The following is a 16,277-nucleotide window of genomic DNA, read 5'->3' on the forward strand; positions in this document are numbered from 1 at the left end:
CAATTCAATGCAGTTATGAAACTGTTTAATTACTTGAGATGTTGGTGATGGGGGGGGGGGTGTACTGTCTGTGTAAAGAGGTGGGGGGGAGCCTCAGCCCTGTTTTTAGTGTTGCTTTGCACTTTGGAGTTGTAGATCAACTCCATAGCTGAAGTCAGGTGAGGCAATATCGAAATCACATCTCACTTTTTGAGCTGGAAACATTGAATGCCTTTACTGCATTCCGCGATTTATGTAAGACGTAAACATGAACATAAATCGCACGTCAGACCAAAGATACCATTTGCAAATGTCTCCGCATTGCAAAAGAATACAAGCCTTGTTTAAAGGCAATTAGAGTGAAATGTGTGCCTTTTAAAATATCAGGGCGGGTTTTCGCCCGTATTTTTACAGCAGGTAAAAATTTGTGCTTCTGTTCTTTGCCTTTCATGTGTTTGTGGAACCTAAAAGTCACAAACAAGAAATTTTGCACCGAGAATCCAGCAGTACTCCACTGTGTCCAGCATACACACGTGCACAGTAATACTGAGGTGAGGTTTTGCATTTCCGTGGAGCCTCACTTTTTCTTGAATACAAACTACTCATCAGCCTCATGTTAATACAGAAATGTCTTTTCATGTCGCATTTATGGATAAGGCGCTGTAAAAGTGGATGGAAATTCATATCTAATACAAGTTACAGTCCTGCCCGCTGGCATTCCAAAGACAAAGATGGAAAAATATTAACATTACTACTGTCATGAGGACCACACTCCACCCCTGAAATGATTTAGGGTGCACTTTAGGATGCCATTTTAGGATGATGTCATGATTCTTATTTGTTGTTTGTTTAAGGAATTTAAGTAATTTCTCTAGTCTAGGTTTGTGGGTGGGGTTGTGGGGTAACAAATGGGGAAAACAACTATTTAACACATTTACCTTTCAACATATAATTCACAAGTTTCTCTAATTAATCACTACAGTTTTGCGGGCTGCATTCGCTACACTGTTGCGTAATTCTACATAATTCTCCAGCTGTGGTCAGAGGTTTACCTCTTCATCTGACCTGGGAAATACGACAAAGAAAATGTTTCGTGAAATCAACTACACTTGCCTGTGTGTTCAAGTATTGCACAGGCATGTGGGATAAGATCAAAGTGAAGTCACATTTTGTCTGTTTTAGGGTGTCTGGAGTCTTAGGAATGGCTATAGAATATGATAGCAAACTGTAAATCAAAGTGGCCTTTTTGTAATAACCTCTGTTTTTTGTTGTTTTTGGTTTAATCTAAGCATCTCACTTCATCGGGTTTGTTTATACTGTGTGAGAGCAGTTTTCTTGCTCCAATTCAGGGAGGGTCCTACAATTGTCTTTAGTGTCGATGACATTTTGATTTCTGTGAAATTGATGTATTTATGTTCACGCCTGTTTTATCCCATAAAAGAGTTTCCCCAGGAGCATTTGCTTTCTTTTCATTATTGATGGTTTTATTTATTTTTCTATTCTGTTATTAGGTGTTTCTTTCACTGTATAAAATGCTGATTGGTTAGGCTGATTGGAGAGTCTAAATTGCTAAGTGTACCCTGCGATGGACTTGCGACCCGTCCAGGGTGTATTCCTGCCTTTCGCCCAATGTATGCTGGGATAGGCTCCAGCGACCCTGCGACCCTGTTCAGGATAAGCGGGTTCAGATGATGGATGGTTGGATGGCTGGACCTGTTGCGGTGGTGGGAGAAATCCTCCTAAGCAGTGAGACTACTGCATGACTCAGGTTCCTTCACTAACCATGTATAGGCGGACACCATTTGAGTAGAAATGAATCAGGGAAAAAGTTATGGTGAGGGTTGCTGGGCCTGCCCATGTGAAACATCTATTTCGGTTTCCCGGGACACTGGAGCGTTTCGTTGTGTACGGCAGAAACAGTAACAGGAATATCGTATCCAGGCGCCGGGGCTCGAACACAATCCCTTCATGTCAGCGTGCTTGTGAAGATCCATATTTAAAACAGCGGGACGTGACACTGAACACCAGGCGGGGGGGGGGGATCAGACACCTGGCGCTCGGGGAGCCTGTCCGCGCGGCACAAGGACAGCCTGGCGGCCGGTCGGCCGTGCTATTGTTGGCCTCGCTTTCCCCCCGCGTGCTCCGGATCGCGCGGACGTGCCGACAGCTGCGTGGCGCTCCGCACGCCTAAAAGGGAGACGCACGGCGGGACACCGAGTGTTCACGGTGAGCTCTGAATTCAATACCATATAAAACAAAACACTATTAATAATGCCTGGGCAGGGCGTCCACAACGAAGGTGTATTGTTATTATTATTATTATTATTATTATTATTATTATTATTTATAAGTGCCATATTCTTCATAATGTGTGCAACCACTGTCCATAATTGTATTCATAATTGTTTCGATTTTGTGATTTTGTAGACGGCCTTATTCTCGTCACTGCGTTTGACAACAAAGACAACAATAATGTCAGGGCTTTATTCGTAGATGAGAACAATCTCTGGCAATGTATTTTGCTAAAAGTTTTAAGAATAAAAAATATGAAGAGACTAAAGATAAAAAGTGCTTCTCTGAAGAAAAATAAATGAATCAACTGACTGCATTAAGATAACGGTATTGTGAGGGAGTAACTCATTCTTATTCTTGTGCTGTCACACATTTCAGCTCAATGTCAATCAGGTAAGAATGAAGACGAGAGGGTGAGCATAAATAAGTCTGCAAACAAAGGATTTCTATTCAAACCTTTCTGAACTCTGTTTAACTATGATAAAAAGCCGCACATTTTATCATTAAACTATTTTTTTAAATCTTATATGGCACAATGGGTTCAGCATTAACTCTGCAAGGGTTCCACAGAACAGAGAATTACATTTGTCTCAGGAGAGATGCAATGTCTTTTTGTGGACTTACTACCTGGGTAAATGAACAACAACTAAAGATGTAGGTACAGTAAAACTGGTGTATACATCCATAATGTTCCACAATGCTTCCAACTCCAACTGTAAAACCATTTTATCACTGTATGCTAGGTGTTGTTTTCCACCAGATGGGATGACAATCAAAATCACAATACCATAATCACATTCATGGGTTCCAGCAAGAAAATATTTCCAAACTGCCGTCATACTACTTTCAAAACGTTCAAAGTCCACCATCAACAATTTAATATACACTCACCAAGCACTTTATTAGGTATTTATTAGACTTATTTCTTTAGACTTCTATTGCTGTAGCCTATCCTCTTAAGAGTTATGATGTGCGGTGAGTTCAGAGATTCTCTTCCGCATACCACTGTTGTAATGTGTGGTTATTTGCGTTACTGTCACCTTCCTGTCAGCTTTGACCAGTCTGGCCATTCTCCTCTGACGTCTCTCATTAACAGAACTGCTGCTCACTGGATTCTTTGCAAACTCTAGAGACTAGTGCGCGTGGAAATCCCAGGAGATCAGCAGTTTCTGAGATACTCGAACCATCCTGTCTGCCACCAACAACCATTCCACGGTCAAAGTCACTTAGATCACATTTTTTCCGCACTCTGATGGTTGATGGTGAACAATAACTGAAGCTCCTGACCCGTATCGACATGATTGTATGCATTGCACTGCTGCCGGGAAATTGTCTGATTAAATAATCGCATGAATATGTCAAAATGTTTCCAATAAGGTGCTTGGTGAGTGTATTTTCAACATTGTACACCGACACATTTGTAACTTTTGTCCACCTCTGTAGTAACAGTGTAATTACACAGATACTAAGGCCACTTAATGTAAATGGGACTGAATACTGTAAACCACACCACAGGGCCGCTTCAACCTTTTATTGTCCATTAAGACTGTTAGCCAATGGTGAATACTGTGCAGCTGGTTCTGTTGTATCTGCACACAAGCGGTTTCACAGCCGTGGTGAGCCTCACTCTCGGGAATAAAGGTACAAAAAGCACCTAAAAGGTACAAACGGTTGTTGGGTGGTACGCGATAGAGTAGGTGCATAAAACTGTACCCTTTGCCAGCAATATTTCACTAATTTGTGCTTTTTTGCGTGGGAAATGTACCCATCTGTACCCAATGAGAACATGACTGTACTTTCAGGGTACATTTGGGAAATGTGATCCTTTATTTCTGAGAGTGCTGAAAGCCATTTTTTCTCACTCCTTTACTGTAGCTATCACCCAGTGGCAATCTCCACTAGTCACACCTGTATTATTGGATAGTAGGACCCCAGAGATATTAGGTCCAGTTACCTGCTGACTGGTTGGTATTAGGGCAAGTTTGGGAGTAAACAGTGTATCAAAACTGGAAAAAGTATACACACCTATGCCTTATGAAGCTCCTTATCACATGGGGGCATTACAGAGAAATTATGCGTACTTTACACGCTCATAATATTGCCAATTTACATCAAGGAGCACTTCTTGGTATTACTATTGAAGCCTACAATCTGGGTAGTTGGAAGGCTTGACCAAAATTAAGTTGAAAAAAGTCACTACATTATTTGGAAAGCCAAAATAATACTAATTACCTCGGGTTCATCATTGGTTTTTCACCTGAAGTAAAGTAACTTAAGGCTGCTGTAATGTTCCAAATGTCCACATGATCTCCACATCCAATACATCTCAGAGGTTCTACTGTAGCATTATCAGCACAGAGCTCTGCACAAATGAAAAGCCATCCAGGGTTGCACTAAATTAAATAAAATTCAGGGGAAAGCTTTCTTTTGGACACATCAAACGTTCTAAAACCTGTTTCTTTGTCGTATGCTGGTGTGACCAAAGGGGTCATTCCATCAATTGTGCAACAAACACTTTGATTGGGGTTTGTCCTGAAAAACATACGTAGATGGATCTCAAGTATCAACTCGACACACACGTTTCACGATAACCATGAAGTAAACCATACACTCGTAAAAAATGAATCATTGGATTTACTTTAAAAGGTTATGGACAGTGGTTGCACGCACATAAAATACGAAGTACTTAATCGGTTGAAGTGCTCAATCATACTGTGCACAGCCACTGTCCATAATTTGATTAAGTAATTGTTCATTTTTTGAGTGTATGCTAAAATGTTCAGCATTAACTCGACCCTTTACGGAGTTTACATGAGCCCAATAGGGATCGCGATGCCTTCGATCAGGGTGAAATGCACTCGACCCGGGTAGACTTAACGCTGAGCATTTCACTGCGTACGGACAGCATTTCGGAAACAGCCAGAGGTGCCCTGCTGTGTCATGCAACGATTCTGTTCCGAGCGCAAAAACCTCCCCCAAATCCTCCCCAAGTCCTCTCGGGCTTCCTCAGTCTTTTCGTCACCCCCTAACCCTCACCCCCCGCCCCCCCCCCCCCCCCCCCCTCGGCTCCAGGGTCACTGTAGCGCTCACTGGCCTCCACCGCCGGCCGCGTCGAACATCTTCTTCCTGCCCTCCATGCCGGACATGGCCTCCACGTTCTTACGCCAGTCCCCGACCTCGGTGGTGAGCACCTGCCGAACGGGGGGAGGAAACCCCAGAGGGTCAGCCGTCGCCTCGGAAACGCGCACCGGTTCGATTTTATTTTTTATATCACAAACAAATGTAATGTTATAAATATATAAGATAATATTAAATATTATATTTTATTTGCCAAATAAATAACTTGTTTAACGTGTCTCGGTGGCGCAGCCTGTAGAGCACTGACCGCATGCTCATTGTGAGCCGCGACGTCAGTGGTTCGAATCCAACCGTCTGACATTTGTCGCATGTCTTTCCCTCTCTCTCGCTCCCATTCTTCCTGTCTCTCTATGCTATACTGTCCAATAAAGCTGAAAAAGGCCTAAAAAAATCTTTAAATAAATAACTTGTTTAACGGTATGTGTGTCTGAGTGTTAAGACTGCAGCAGTCTTCTTCTGTAGTGCAGCGCAGCGTGCTGACCTTCTCCTGTTTGATGTCCTCCTTCTTGACGGACTTGAGGTTGGCGCGCAGGTCCATGGAGCCCTTGTGCTTGGAGCCCAGCAGGGCGCGCATCATCTCGTCCGCAGACACGCGCACCTTCCTCAGGGCCGGCTTCTTGAACTTCCCCCCCAGGTCCTGGACCTTCAACTTCAGCTCGTGGATCTGGAGAGAGTCACATGAGTCACGGCAGTGAGTCTGAGTCGTGAGTCACGGCAGTGAGTCTGAGTCATGAGTCACAGCAATGAGTCTGAGTTGTGAGTCAGAGCCTCGTGAGTCACAGCAGTGAGTCTGAGTCGTGAGTCACAGCAATGAGTCAGAGTCGTGAGTCAAAGCCTCATCAGTCACAGCAATGAGTCTGAGTCGTGAGTCAAAGCCTCATCGGTCACAGCAATGAGTCTTGAGTCACGAGTTATCGCCATGAGTTAGAGTTATACTGGTGCTGAAAATGTCCTATGGCTATGTATACACATACGGAGCGTCAGATGCTGTTGTTGATTCCCGGTGTAGCCACGATAAGATCCGCACAGTTGGGCCCTTGAGCAAGGCCCTTAACCCTGCATTGTCTCCTGCTTAGTCTAATCAACTGTAAGTTGCTCTGGATAAGAGCGTCTGCCAAATGCCATTAATGTAATGTACGCACATCTCGGTTGTTTTTGACGACTTTCGCTTCGCAGTCGTAGCGCTCTTCGTCCACGACATCGATTTTTTGATGGAGGTGCTTGCAGAGATTCTGTTGAAATACATACATAAAAATTACAAATGCATGTGTCACACTTTATGGTTCCTTTCTTACAAAAAAAGATGATTGAAATGTGTTTGTATAAGATTGTACTTTGACACACACACAAGTTTGAGACAACTTTTTTGAAGTTGGAGGTTGAATCTTCATTTGCAAGCAGTCTTAGGCACAGTAAGCTTATACTCCTAAACAGTCACTGGACCACTGAAGTACAGTAATTCAAATTCTCATCCAGACAGTGTTTCGCAACTCACCTGAAGCTCGTCCATGGAGAGTCCGGACATCTGCAGAGGGGTGAGTTTTTCACCCAGATATCGCACCTTTTCCTCATCCCGGTCCATCGTCTCCTTCTCCAGCTCCTCCATGGCCTTGGACAGGAGCAGGATCTAGGGGGAGAAACAGACCGCGGTGAGAGCTAAGGCACTTTGGACCGAGCGGTCCGCACAGAACAGTCACTTCCTTTGAGGAGAACACCGTGGCAACACGCTTTGAATTGCCTGAATGGCCCGTACCTTTAGAGAGAGCTTTCGGGAGGCCGATATTTTCGACTTTGGCTGTTACATACAAAAAAAGGAAACAACGTCAGTGTAAATGGATATCACTTAAACATTTTAAAAGCCTTTTTTTTTCAATCTAATTTGTAATCATCCTGATCGTCTGAATGAGGTTCCAATAACCACAGTGCCAAAGCATAATGCTACATACTGTATCACATGATCTCATAATTCTGGAAGCAATGGGATCATAACTTTATGTTCAGGAAGAAATTTGGACCCATATGATCTGTAATTAAATTCATTTATTTATTCCAAGAACAAACTGCCAAATTTCTGCCTCGGGTTACGATAGCGATAAGAATCATAGTGGTTGGATTTCATACTTTATACAATCACACTGCTGGCAAAATCTTAGCATTGTGACAGCAATTGTTTGTACTATTGTACACTGGAACACTGCACTCAAACGTAAACTTTTGCAAATGGGCCAAAGAAAGTTCATTTCATGCTGTTTTTACAAAATTAAATGTGCGAATGAAGGTACCTTCACGTTCGGCGGCATTGTTCCTGAAGCACTGTGATCCTGTCAGGACAGACAACAGAATACATGACACGTATCCAGTCCACTCACACAAGTTACTAACTGATCATAATGGCTAACTAACGGGAACAGAACTAGCCTAACGGGACAAGGGACAGGAGTTGGAAATTTGCCAAAGCTATAATCTCTGTATGCAGAACAGCTACATGAACCCGGTGTACACTGGCAGTAATGATACTATGTCTCCTGGCATTGTCCCTACTCAAATAAACATCAAATATAAAAAATAAACTGGTTGACCATAATGGCTAAACTCTGACATTTGAAATTAAGAACAAAAATGATGTCATGGCACTGTTCTCTAGGGAAAAGTTCTTTATTTGTATTTGCTGTCAGGCCCGAGACGGAACACTCTTGGTCATTAAAACTTCCTGACTTTTTATACAGCAACAGTCCTGTTAACATAAAGCTCTTGACCGTTCAGCAACACAGTCAGAGGATAGTTATAAGTGCACCGATGCTCAAAATATCTCTGACAATTTTAATGCAATGCTTTAAATATGTTATTTCATTATATTGTTTTTGGTTATAAAGGGGTGAATGCACACAGATGCTTACCTCACTGCAATATCTATTCAGAGGACAGAGACAGGGACACGCAGAAGGATAGGAGAGCAGAGAATACAATGAGAATATCGTTGACATCAGGAAAGGACAGGGATCTGTTTCTGTGAATACACTCTCAGAAAAAAAATGTTAGTCTCCATAGAGTAACCCTCCATTTTAGTTCTTTATGGAACCCTCTATCAAAGGATTGATGTGTCAGAGCTCCCACACAAAGAACCATTTTGCACAACAAAGAACCTTAAACTTGATAGGGTTCTTCTATGAAATCAAAGGGTTCCTTTTGGTTGCAAAAAACCAAAGGCATTAATTTTCATTCTATAATACTTGAGAGTATCTGAAAAAAGTTTGAAACACCTCAGTATCCATTTTTGCATTATTCCATTGGCAAAATAGGCCAAACAACTTTTTATTTGGTTTTCTTTTGAGCACTTGCTTAGTTAGAATTCCAAAGAGCATTTTAAAAAAAGAATCATCAGCCTCTTGCATTAATATAAAGCCATTCTCCCAATATGAATTCCATACTAACCCAGAAAATAACTACACAGAAGCTAAATAAGATTTACGCACATTGCCAAATATGACCATAAACTGGAAAAGAAAGCTCCATTTGAAATCTATTTTAACATGAGTGAATCTAAATCAAACACCAAATGCCAACATAAAATCTTTCAAGGAAAATACACAGTATACATTTATCACACACAAACCACTTAAATTGCCACTGATTCTCATCGGTAACATAAGTTTCACTGCACAATTGACAATGCAACAACGCAAACTGAAGCTGTGGGAATAATTTTTAAAAAAAACAACGCAATGTTAGCAAGCAAGGCGTATGAAGACAGCTGACGCCGGAAAACTTTACCTGAGTTACTTTGTGAGATGACTACTGTCCTATTAACAAGAGAGGACCATAACAATGGGCTTTTATGTCTGCAGAACAGCTGGAGAACAAATATAGCACAAATGGTATGACTTGCTGCCAGGGATGAAATATTACCCCCTGTGACATTGCAGAAGAATAGATATAATAGATATAATAATAAATCATGACGCCTACTCGGTGTGGTTAGCGGAAAAAACTTTCTACTCATTAGCTTCGTGACTTATTCCGGCGCTTTCCTTTTCAAAAAAGGCTTAATAAATAATGAAATATTTATAATGAATAATAAAAGCTTAACAATGAACAGATGTTTGAAAAACCACACGATGGAAGAACATCCAGTGAATATCATAAAAGTAAATTTAAAAAAAGTATAAGAGTGTATTTAAATGTTGGATAATGGAGGAACATTGTTTCTGAATGACCATTTAAATTTGACAATGAAAAAAAGGAGATTGCTTAAGGCTACATCGACGTGACAGGCAGAAATCCATAAAAAATTTATGATGATACATTGTGGTCCTCTTACACCCGAACACGGACATGACAAAAGACACCCAAAACAATACAGTTAATGCACTACAGATGGACCTGACAGGACACAACAATTTCCACAGGACGGGCTACTTTACATCGTAGCAGATTGGCAGATTAAACAGATAGGCAGATATTATTTTGTTTATATAAATCTTGAGGATACTGAAATGCAGTGAAATTTTTCACATATCTCTTTTTGAGCTTGGTTATTTATAGGCAGAATTCACTTTCAGTTGTTCCTTACAGGTGCAATGACAGTACCTGAACAGGGAAATCCCCTACCTTCTGTTTACATGTTCAGTTCAAAACACTGCGCAGCATTCCATACATGTATGTTCTCATCTAATATCAGCTGAAAATTGATTTAACTATTGAACATAGTTACACTGAAGTGTTATTTTGAACATCCATCTTAAAGACCCAATGACTACCCACCGAGTAGTATCTGATACCACGCCGACCTTAAAGATATGAAACCCTGACAAATATATTTGGCACCATGCCTAACTGTCATCAACATTTTTTAATGACATAAAGGTTTGTACCCATGCAATTCCAAGGACTCCTTTTGCCAGATAACTGGGATGGACAAACAACATTCCAACACAAACAGGGTGAGAGTCAATATCATTACATGTAACTATATTTGGAAGATCAATCTGAGTTTCCCCTATTCATCATAATCAAGGATCCAATAACTTGAACGTAACCAAAAGCAACAGAAATAGCTTTGGGAATAATAGGTCTTGAAGCTTCTTGAGAACTTATTCAAGATAGCCTCCTCATTGTAATTCTTGGGGTTGAATATAATTTAGCATTTTGAAGTTATTCAAAGAAATACGTTTTTTCTTAGCCTGTCTTTTTTTGTCTTGCTTCACATAAAAATCCTTTTATATATATTCAGTGAAAGGTCCTAAATAAACGTACGATACATTTTACATTACATTTTATTCATTTGGCAGAATTGTTAAAAACGGAATCAAATCAATATTTTTTGTGACCAGCCGCGTTAAAACTGCATCACTTCTCTGAGATAGCCAACGCTGTCAGGCAGCTATATAAGGTTGTTCCAAGCATGTTGGAGGACTTGCCACAGTTCTTCTGCAGACTTTAGTTGGGTCCTTGCTTCTGATCTCAGACAGCCTTGATCAAGGTTTTATGTAAAAAGCAGTCAATTGCTTACAGTAATATGTTACTTTTTAAAATTAAATACAAAAATGTCTCTGTAAAATTACGTCTTTTGGAAAATGAATATTTGTAAATCTCAAATGGGCTCTTTCATATTAACACACACAAAAAAATAAACATATATATAATAAAGTCTAGGGTGCCTAAGACTTCTGCACAGTACTGTACATTTTACCTATTCAATTAATTAATTTAGTTTGGCTGTAGTAGGATCATTCCTAGTTATGCACCTTGAATCTTGTGATTCAAGAACAATCCTCAGTGCATTATTCTTGAATCTTTTCTCATCATTTATTGTTTATATAAATGGAAGAATATGAATGTGGTATGCGTAGTCCTGTGAAACCTAAAGAGAGACATTTCTGCTCAAACAGAAATATTAGCTCAAGACACAACTGGCTCAACTGCAGCGAAAACTCTCTTAAATCGATTTCAATAGACTCCCTGTGGATTCATATTCTTACAAGAAAAGTGCTTGTGTAACCACAGGATCGAATATGATTTCCATGTATACACAGACGCTGAAAGTCCATTCCGGAGGTAAATGTCATTCGTATTGTCAGCAGATGACACTGAAAATAGCCCTCCACCTCAAGTTGCTCTTCTGTCATCCCGATCGAAACCGATATTCCTTGTGTCATCAAAAGAGTGCGACTTTATGGCACATTATATTAACAGCAGTTTCTGATACCACGCACTGACATCAGTGCTGTATGTAAACAGGCGGTATGAAGAAAAACAGTTTTGCGTGATAGAGCCTCGGTCTTTCCCTTTCACTGTACCTTTCTCTTCTGTTTATTGGATATGAAACAGCTGACATGGGCTTACCCGCTGCCAGGCTGGCTTAAGCATAACCTTGATATTGGCAGCTGGAGTCTCGGCCGCAAGGGTCAAACCAGGTTCCGTGGATAGCACAAATGTCTGGTGCGCATAGCCTCACGCACTAAATATATCTGCCTGTATTAGCACATTTCCCCCTAAGGCAGATTAACAGAGGCAAATCCAAGGCTCTGACATTTCATTTAGAGAAATCCAGCCAGCAAAGTAGGCTCTGTTACCAGCGGTCTATTTCAGGCACCTCAAATCTCAACACTCTGGGGACCCCCCTTCGATCCTGGGTCCCTGATCCAGTCTTTTCTTGCATTTAAAAATAAATGACATTGATAGCGTCTCAGTTTCTCCATCCTTTTGTATAACCGTGGTTGTTTGAATTTTTTTATTTTTTTTATTTAACCTTTGTTTAACCAGGAAGACCTGGCTTTTCTCATGGTGTAGGCCGAGAGTACTGCGGTTCCAAATGCAGACCTTGTCGGTCTACCCTACTACCCTTTAAACAAACACAGCGTCTCATTATGGTGTGCAGCGGTCAATTTGAAATACTTTTTTTTACCTGTAACAAATGTTGGTGGCATAAAAGATGTGTGTGATATTGTATGCTGTGGACAGCTGTTGTCACTAAACTAGTTAACAAAGTAATTAAGTCTTGGCACACTGAATGCACGTAAAATAAAACCATGCTTGACATACTTAAGGAATAAAGACTGAGGTCTCTGCTAATGTGTTGTCCTTCAGCTGTCTCATGTTGTCCCACTTCAAGGCCTGATAACTGAGACTGCCTGGGTGACATGAAGAACTGATGCAAATATTATTTTCCTATTCCCATTCCAGAACCCTCGAGTCCATTCGCGTGATAATATTATTTTAAATTGATGGCACATCAGGGTTTTAGGTCATAAATTGTTGCAATCCAATACATTTTACAGCTCCTATTTGAAATAGTTATATTTGGTCAATTATCAGTTATCAGTTATTTCTAACTCAATGGGACGTATTATCCAGCTTTATGTGTTGAAACTGGAAGTATGGGAACTACAATAATTTCGTTAAATTAGAAGGCGGAAGTAATATACAACACTCCCGGAAGTTATTGTTTTTTGATTGACATTCAACCTGCGTTCAACGCGACAGTTCGTGGTGTTGCTTGCGCAGCGCACGGCTCTCCCAGGTAGTTTGAGCGAAAGATTACCTGAGTATTTTCAACAATAGTTAACATGGATTTATCTCGCTAGCTGCTCTGCTTTACATGGTTTGAGAAGAGACGTTGGAAATAAGCTCGTAAATCGTTATACCGTTTACAAAAAACTAGATAAAGGTATAACGAAACCGTCTGAAGATCCACCTTTTCACATTCATGTTATGGGCAAGAAGAGGAGGTCGAGCGGACGGAGTGTCAATAATGTCCGATTGAAGGGAAGCTTCTTGCGGCTATCTTGTCTGACATAGATTGAGGTATTAATATTTTAATAACATTTCATTTAAATGTTCGCTTGTGTGTTTGTTTGTGTAGCTAGCTCGTTACCGACGCAGCTAACGGTGTCATTTAACTTCGCTGGCTAGCTATTTAGCTAACGTTAGCTGGCACCAGCTTGGCGACAAATGTTCCTCGCGCCAGGCCCTTTCCACCTTAGAGCGCGAACTATGGTTACGCATTCCCCGGTTCTGTGCCATTTCAGCTTGTCTCGCTATTTTTATATTAGCGAGCTAGCTAGTCATGACAGTGTTCATAATTATATAATTAGCTATATGCTTTTTCAATCAAGCACAGTTATCGTCAAATAACAATTTGTCTGCTGCAGTCTAAAACTGTTGTTGTTTACAAGCAAATATTAGCTAGCGGCTGCTGTCAGGAGAACGAGCTTGTTCATTTCGGTGATGCTGCATAGGTTGATGTCTTTTTACTTGCTAGCTAATGATTTCATATCTTACATTTCTTATTTGAACCGTATAATTTTTTTTACATGAGCAACATGTTTTATTTGTAGCTGGTTAACGTTAGCTATCTTGGAAAATATGCTCGTTTGACTGCATAAAATGTAGCTAGCTAAGTAGCTAGCTTGTTAGCGCTGCCTTTCGTCTGTCAAAAACATCTGTCAGACGTCCACGTGCTCCTGTGTTGCCCAGACACCCGATAAGTGGATAAAGTGAGAGTGGTCAAGACACGCGTGACTGCACTAACGTTAGTCAATCTGGACAAGTGTTACCTAAATATTTAAACGCAACCGCACAGTACACCGATCCTAACTAACGTTAGTCTACACAAGACAAGGCGCAGATAGCAATGAACCTGGACAACACACGGGTAATGAAATGGGCAAATCTTGCCTTGTCATAAATTGCGTTATCTAAAATGTTCTTATCCCTTCCCTGTAACCGTTATCTACAGTGGTAACCATGCCGGGGAAATTGAAGGCCAAGATTGTGGCTGGGCGTCACTTGCCCGTCATGGACAGAGCAAGCGACCTCACAGACGCGTTTGTTGAGGTGAGTATCGAGAAACGTCTCCTCCTTTTTGCCAGCAGTTTATCAGCCATCTCGTCTTGTTTTGCACAGCTAAAGCGCAGTATTGCCTTTTGCAGGTGAAATTTGGAACTACGACATTCAAAACTGACGTGTACCCCAAATCCCTTAACCCACATTGGAACTCAGAGTGGTTCAAATTTGAGGTAACCAATCTCATTCTCTCTGTTATTGTTTTGTAATATACTGTCCCTTTGACATATGTCTGAGGTAAGTCTTTACAGTGTGCTTTCAAGTCTTTTGCTGTAAAATGCATGATTGGGTTTCTCTGCCTTGACTTAATGTAATTTGTTGAACATGTTGGCGAGAGCTTTAATTTTCAGTAAGTTCCGTAATACCCGTAGCCAGGTTATAGTGTCCTTTGGCTATTAATCCAAATTAGGTCAGTGATACTGGCAAACATATGGAACACCTGAAAGGTACAATAGGTAAGATTTTTGTGTTAAAACATTGTTACAAGACCATTGTAAATCCCTTCCTATAATTGAAAAAGGCTCACTGACATGTTGACTCACCCTCTGCCTGTGTTTATAGTCCTTAAATTCGGGTTTCAAAATATGCATTTGACGGCGGGCACTCTACCAAAACATCGTATGGCTGTACAATCATTCAAGCTCATTGGTTGAAAATTGGTTCTAATTGCCACAGCCAATGGCGTTCCAACGTTAGCGCATTTCCTGAGAAGGGGGAGGGATAAACAGTGTTGTGGTTTGAAGGTGTTTGTTGCTGCAATTCCTCTCTTGACTGTTAGAAGTCCGAAATTACCTATTGTACCTTTAATATTTCTGCTTTGGCTATTTACATACAGAGAGGCTACCATTTCTGCTTGGTAAATGCTGAAAAAAAAAAAAAACAGCAACAGAAATATTTTTCTGCTCCAGGTGGACGATGAGGACTTGCAGGACGAGCCGCTGCAGATCACGGTGCTGGACCACGATACCTACAGCGCCAACGACGCCATCGGCAAGGTCTACATCGACATCGACCCACTCCTATCGAACGAAGCTGCTACTGTCATCTCTGGGTGGTTCCCCATTTATGATACCATACACGGTGAGTCCTATCCAACTCCATTTCCAATTTTTACCTTACATTATTGGCATTTGGCAGACGCTCTTATCCAGAGCGACGTACAGTTGATTAGACTAAGCAGGAGACAGTCCTCCCCTGGAGCAATGCTGGGTTAAGGGCCTTGCTCAAGGGCCCAACGGCTGTGCGGATCTTATTGTGGCTACACTGGCATTAGAACCACCGACCTTGCGTGTCCCAGTCATTTAATTTAATTTAATTTAATTTAATTTACTTTATTAGTTTAGTGTATATGCTAGTGTTTCCGCGGATGGTGTTTTTCTGTTATGGATTTATTTGTAGGCCTATGTCCTGTTATTGTATGTTTGAAAAGCTCTGCATGTAGTAAATATAGTATTTTTTAAATTATTATTATCACTTTATTGTTATTGTTTCATAGGTACAGTTACTGTCATTGAAATGGATTTTGTAAGAACGAGCCCCTGAGCAGTCTGGAATGCCGTAGATGTTTGGATTTGTGAGGTGTGGGGGTGTGAGCTCACGGCACTTTTCTTCGTCCACGCAAAGGTATCCGCGGGGAGATCAATGTCCTGGTGAAGGTGGACCTCTTCAACGATCTCAACCGCTTCAGGCAATCGTCCTGCGGAGTCAAATTCTTTTGCAGTAAGTCTGGATTCATCTGTCTTCCACTGCCCTGGACACACCGATGAGTGTTTCACTCTGTTGTCTTGTTGTGTATTGCGTACTGCACTCACGGAACATTTTATTTCTTTTATTTTTTTTTCTCAGGGTCGGTGCACATTAATCAACTGTTTTGTTTACACATCACTGTAAATGTGCCAGAGCTAATGAGCTCATTTTCATCTGTAGTCCCAATCCTGCATGTCTTCGAACTGCAGAAAGGCTGGTAGAAAGGCACCATCAGATGTTCGATGATGTTCCAGTGTGCGGCTGTGACTCTGTGGTGC

The 16,277-nt window shown here is 41.1% G+C and overlaps 2 protein-coding genes across 2 annotated transcripts in view; one reads left to right on the forward strand and one right to left on the reverse strand.

Moving 5' to 3' along the window:
* Positions 1 to 5,339: 5,339 nt before the first annotated feature.
* tnni1c (troponin I, skeletal, slow c) lies at positions 5,340 to 8,335 on the reverse strand. The gene is made up of 7 exons (XM_061229415.1): positions 8,307 to 8,335; positions 7,692 to 7,730; positions 7,163 to 7,204; positions 6,905 to 7,036; positions 6,552 to 6,641; positions 5,891 to 6,073; positions 5,340 to 5,462 (listed from the first exon to the last, which is right to left on the reverse strand). The coding sequence occupies exons 2-7, from the start codon at positions 7,707 to 7,709 to the stop codon at positions 5,358 to 5,360; spliced, it is 570 nt and encodes a 189-aa protein (XP_061085399.1). The 5' UTR covers positions 7,710 to 7,730; positions 8,307 to 8,335; the 3' UTR covers positions 5,340 to 5,357.
* Positions 8,336 to 12,881: 4,546 nt separating this feature from the next.
* c2cd5 (C2 calcium dependent domain containing 5) overlaps positions 12,882 to 16,277 on the forward strand; it is a 16,279-nt gene continuing 12,883 nt past the window's right edge. Inside the window, exons 1-5 of the mRNA XM_061229886.1 lie at positions 12,882 to 13,212; positions 14,147 to 14,244; positions 14,340 to 14,426; positions 15,162 to 15,333; positions 15,877 to 15,972. Of these exons, the coding sequence (XP_061085870.1) occupies positions 14,155 to 14,244; positions 14,340 to 14,426; positions 15,162 to 15,333; positions 15,877 to 15,972 (445 nt within the window). The 5' untranslated portion in view covers positions 12,882 to 13,212; positions 14,147 to 14,154. The remainder of the gene's footprint in view (positions 13,213 to 14,146; positions 14,245 to 14,339; positions 14,427 to 15,161; positions 15,334 to 15,876; positions 15,973 to 16,277) is intronic.

This window comes from Conger conger, chromosome 19, assembly GCF_963514075.1.
Source record: "Conger conger chromosome 19, fConCon1.1, whole genome shotgun sequence".
Lineage (NCBI taxonomy): Eukaryota > Metazoa > Chordata > Actinopteri > Anguilliformes > Congridae > Conger > Conger conger.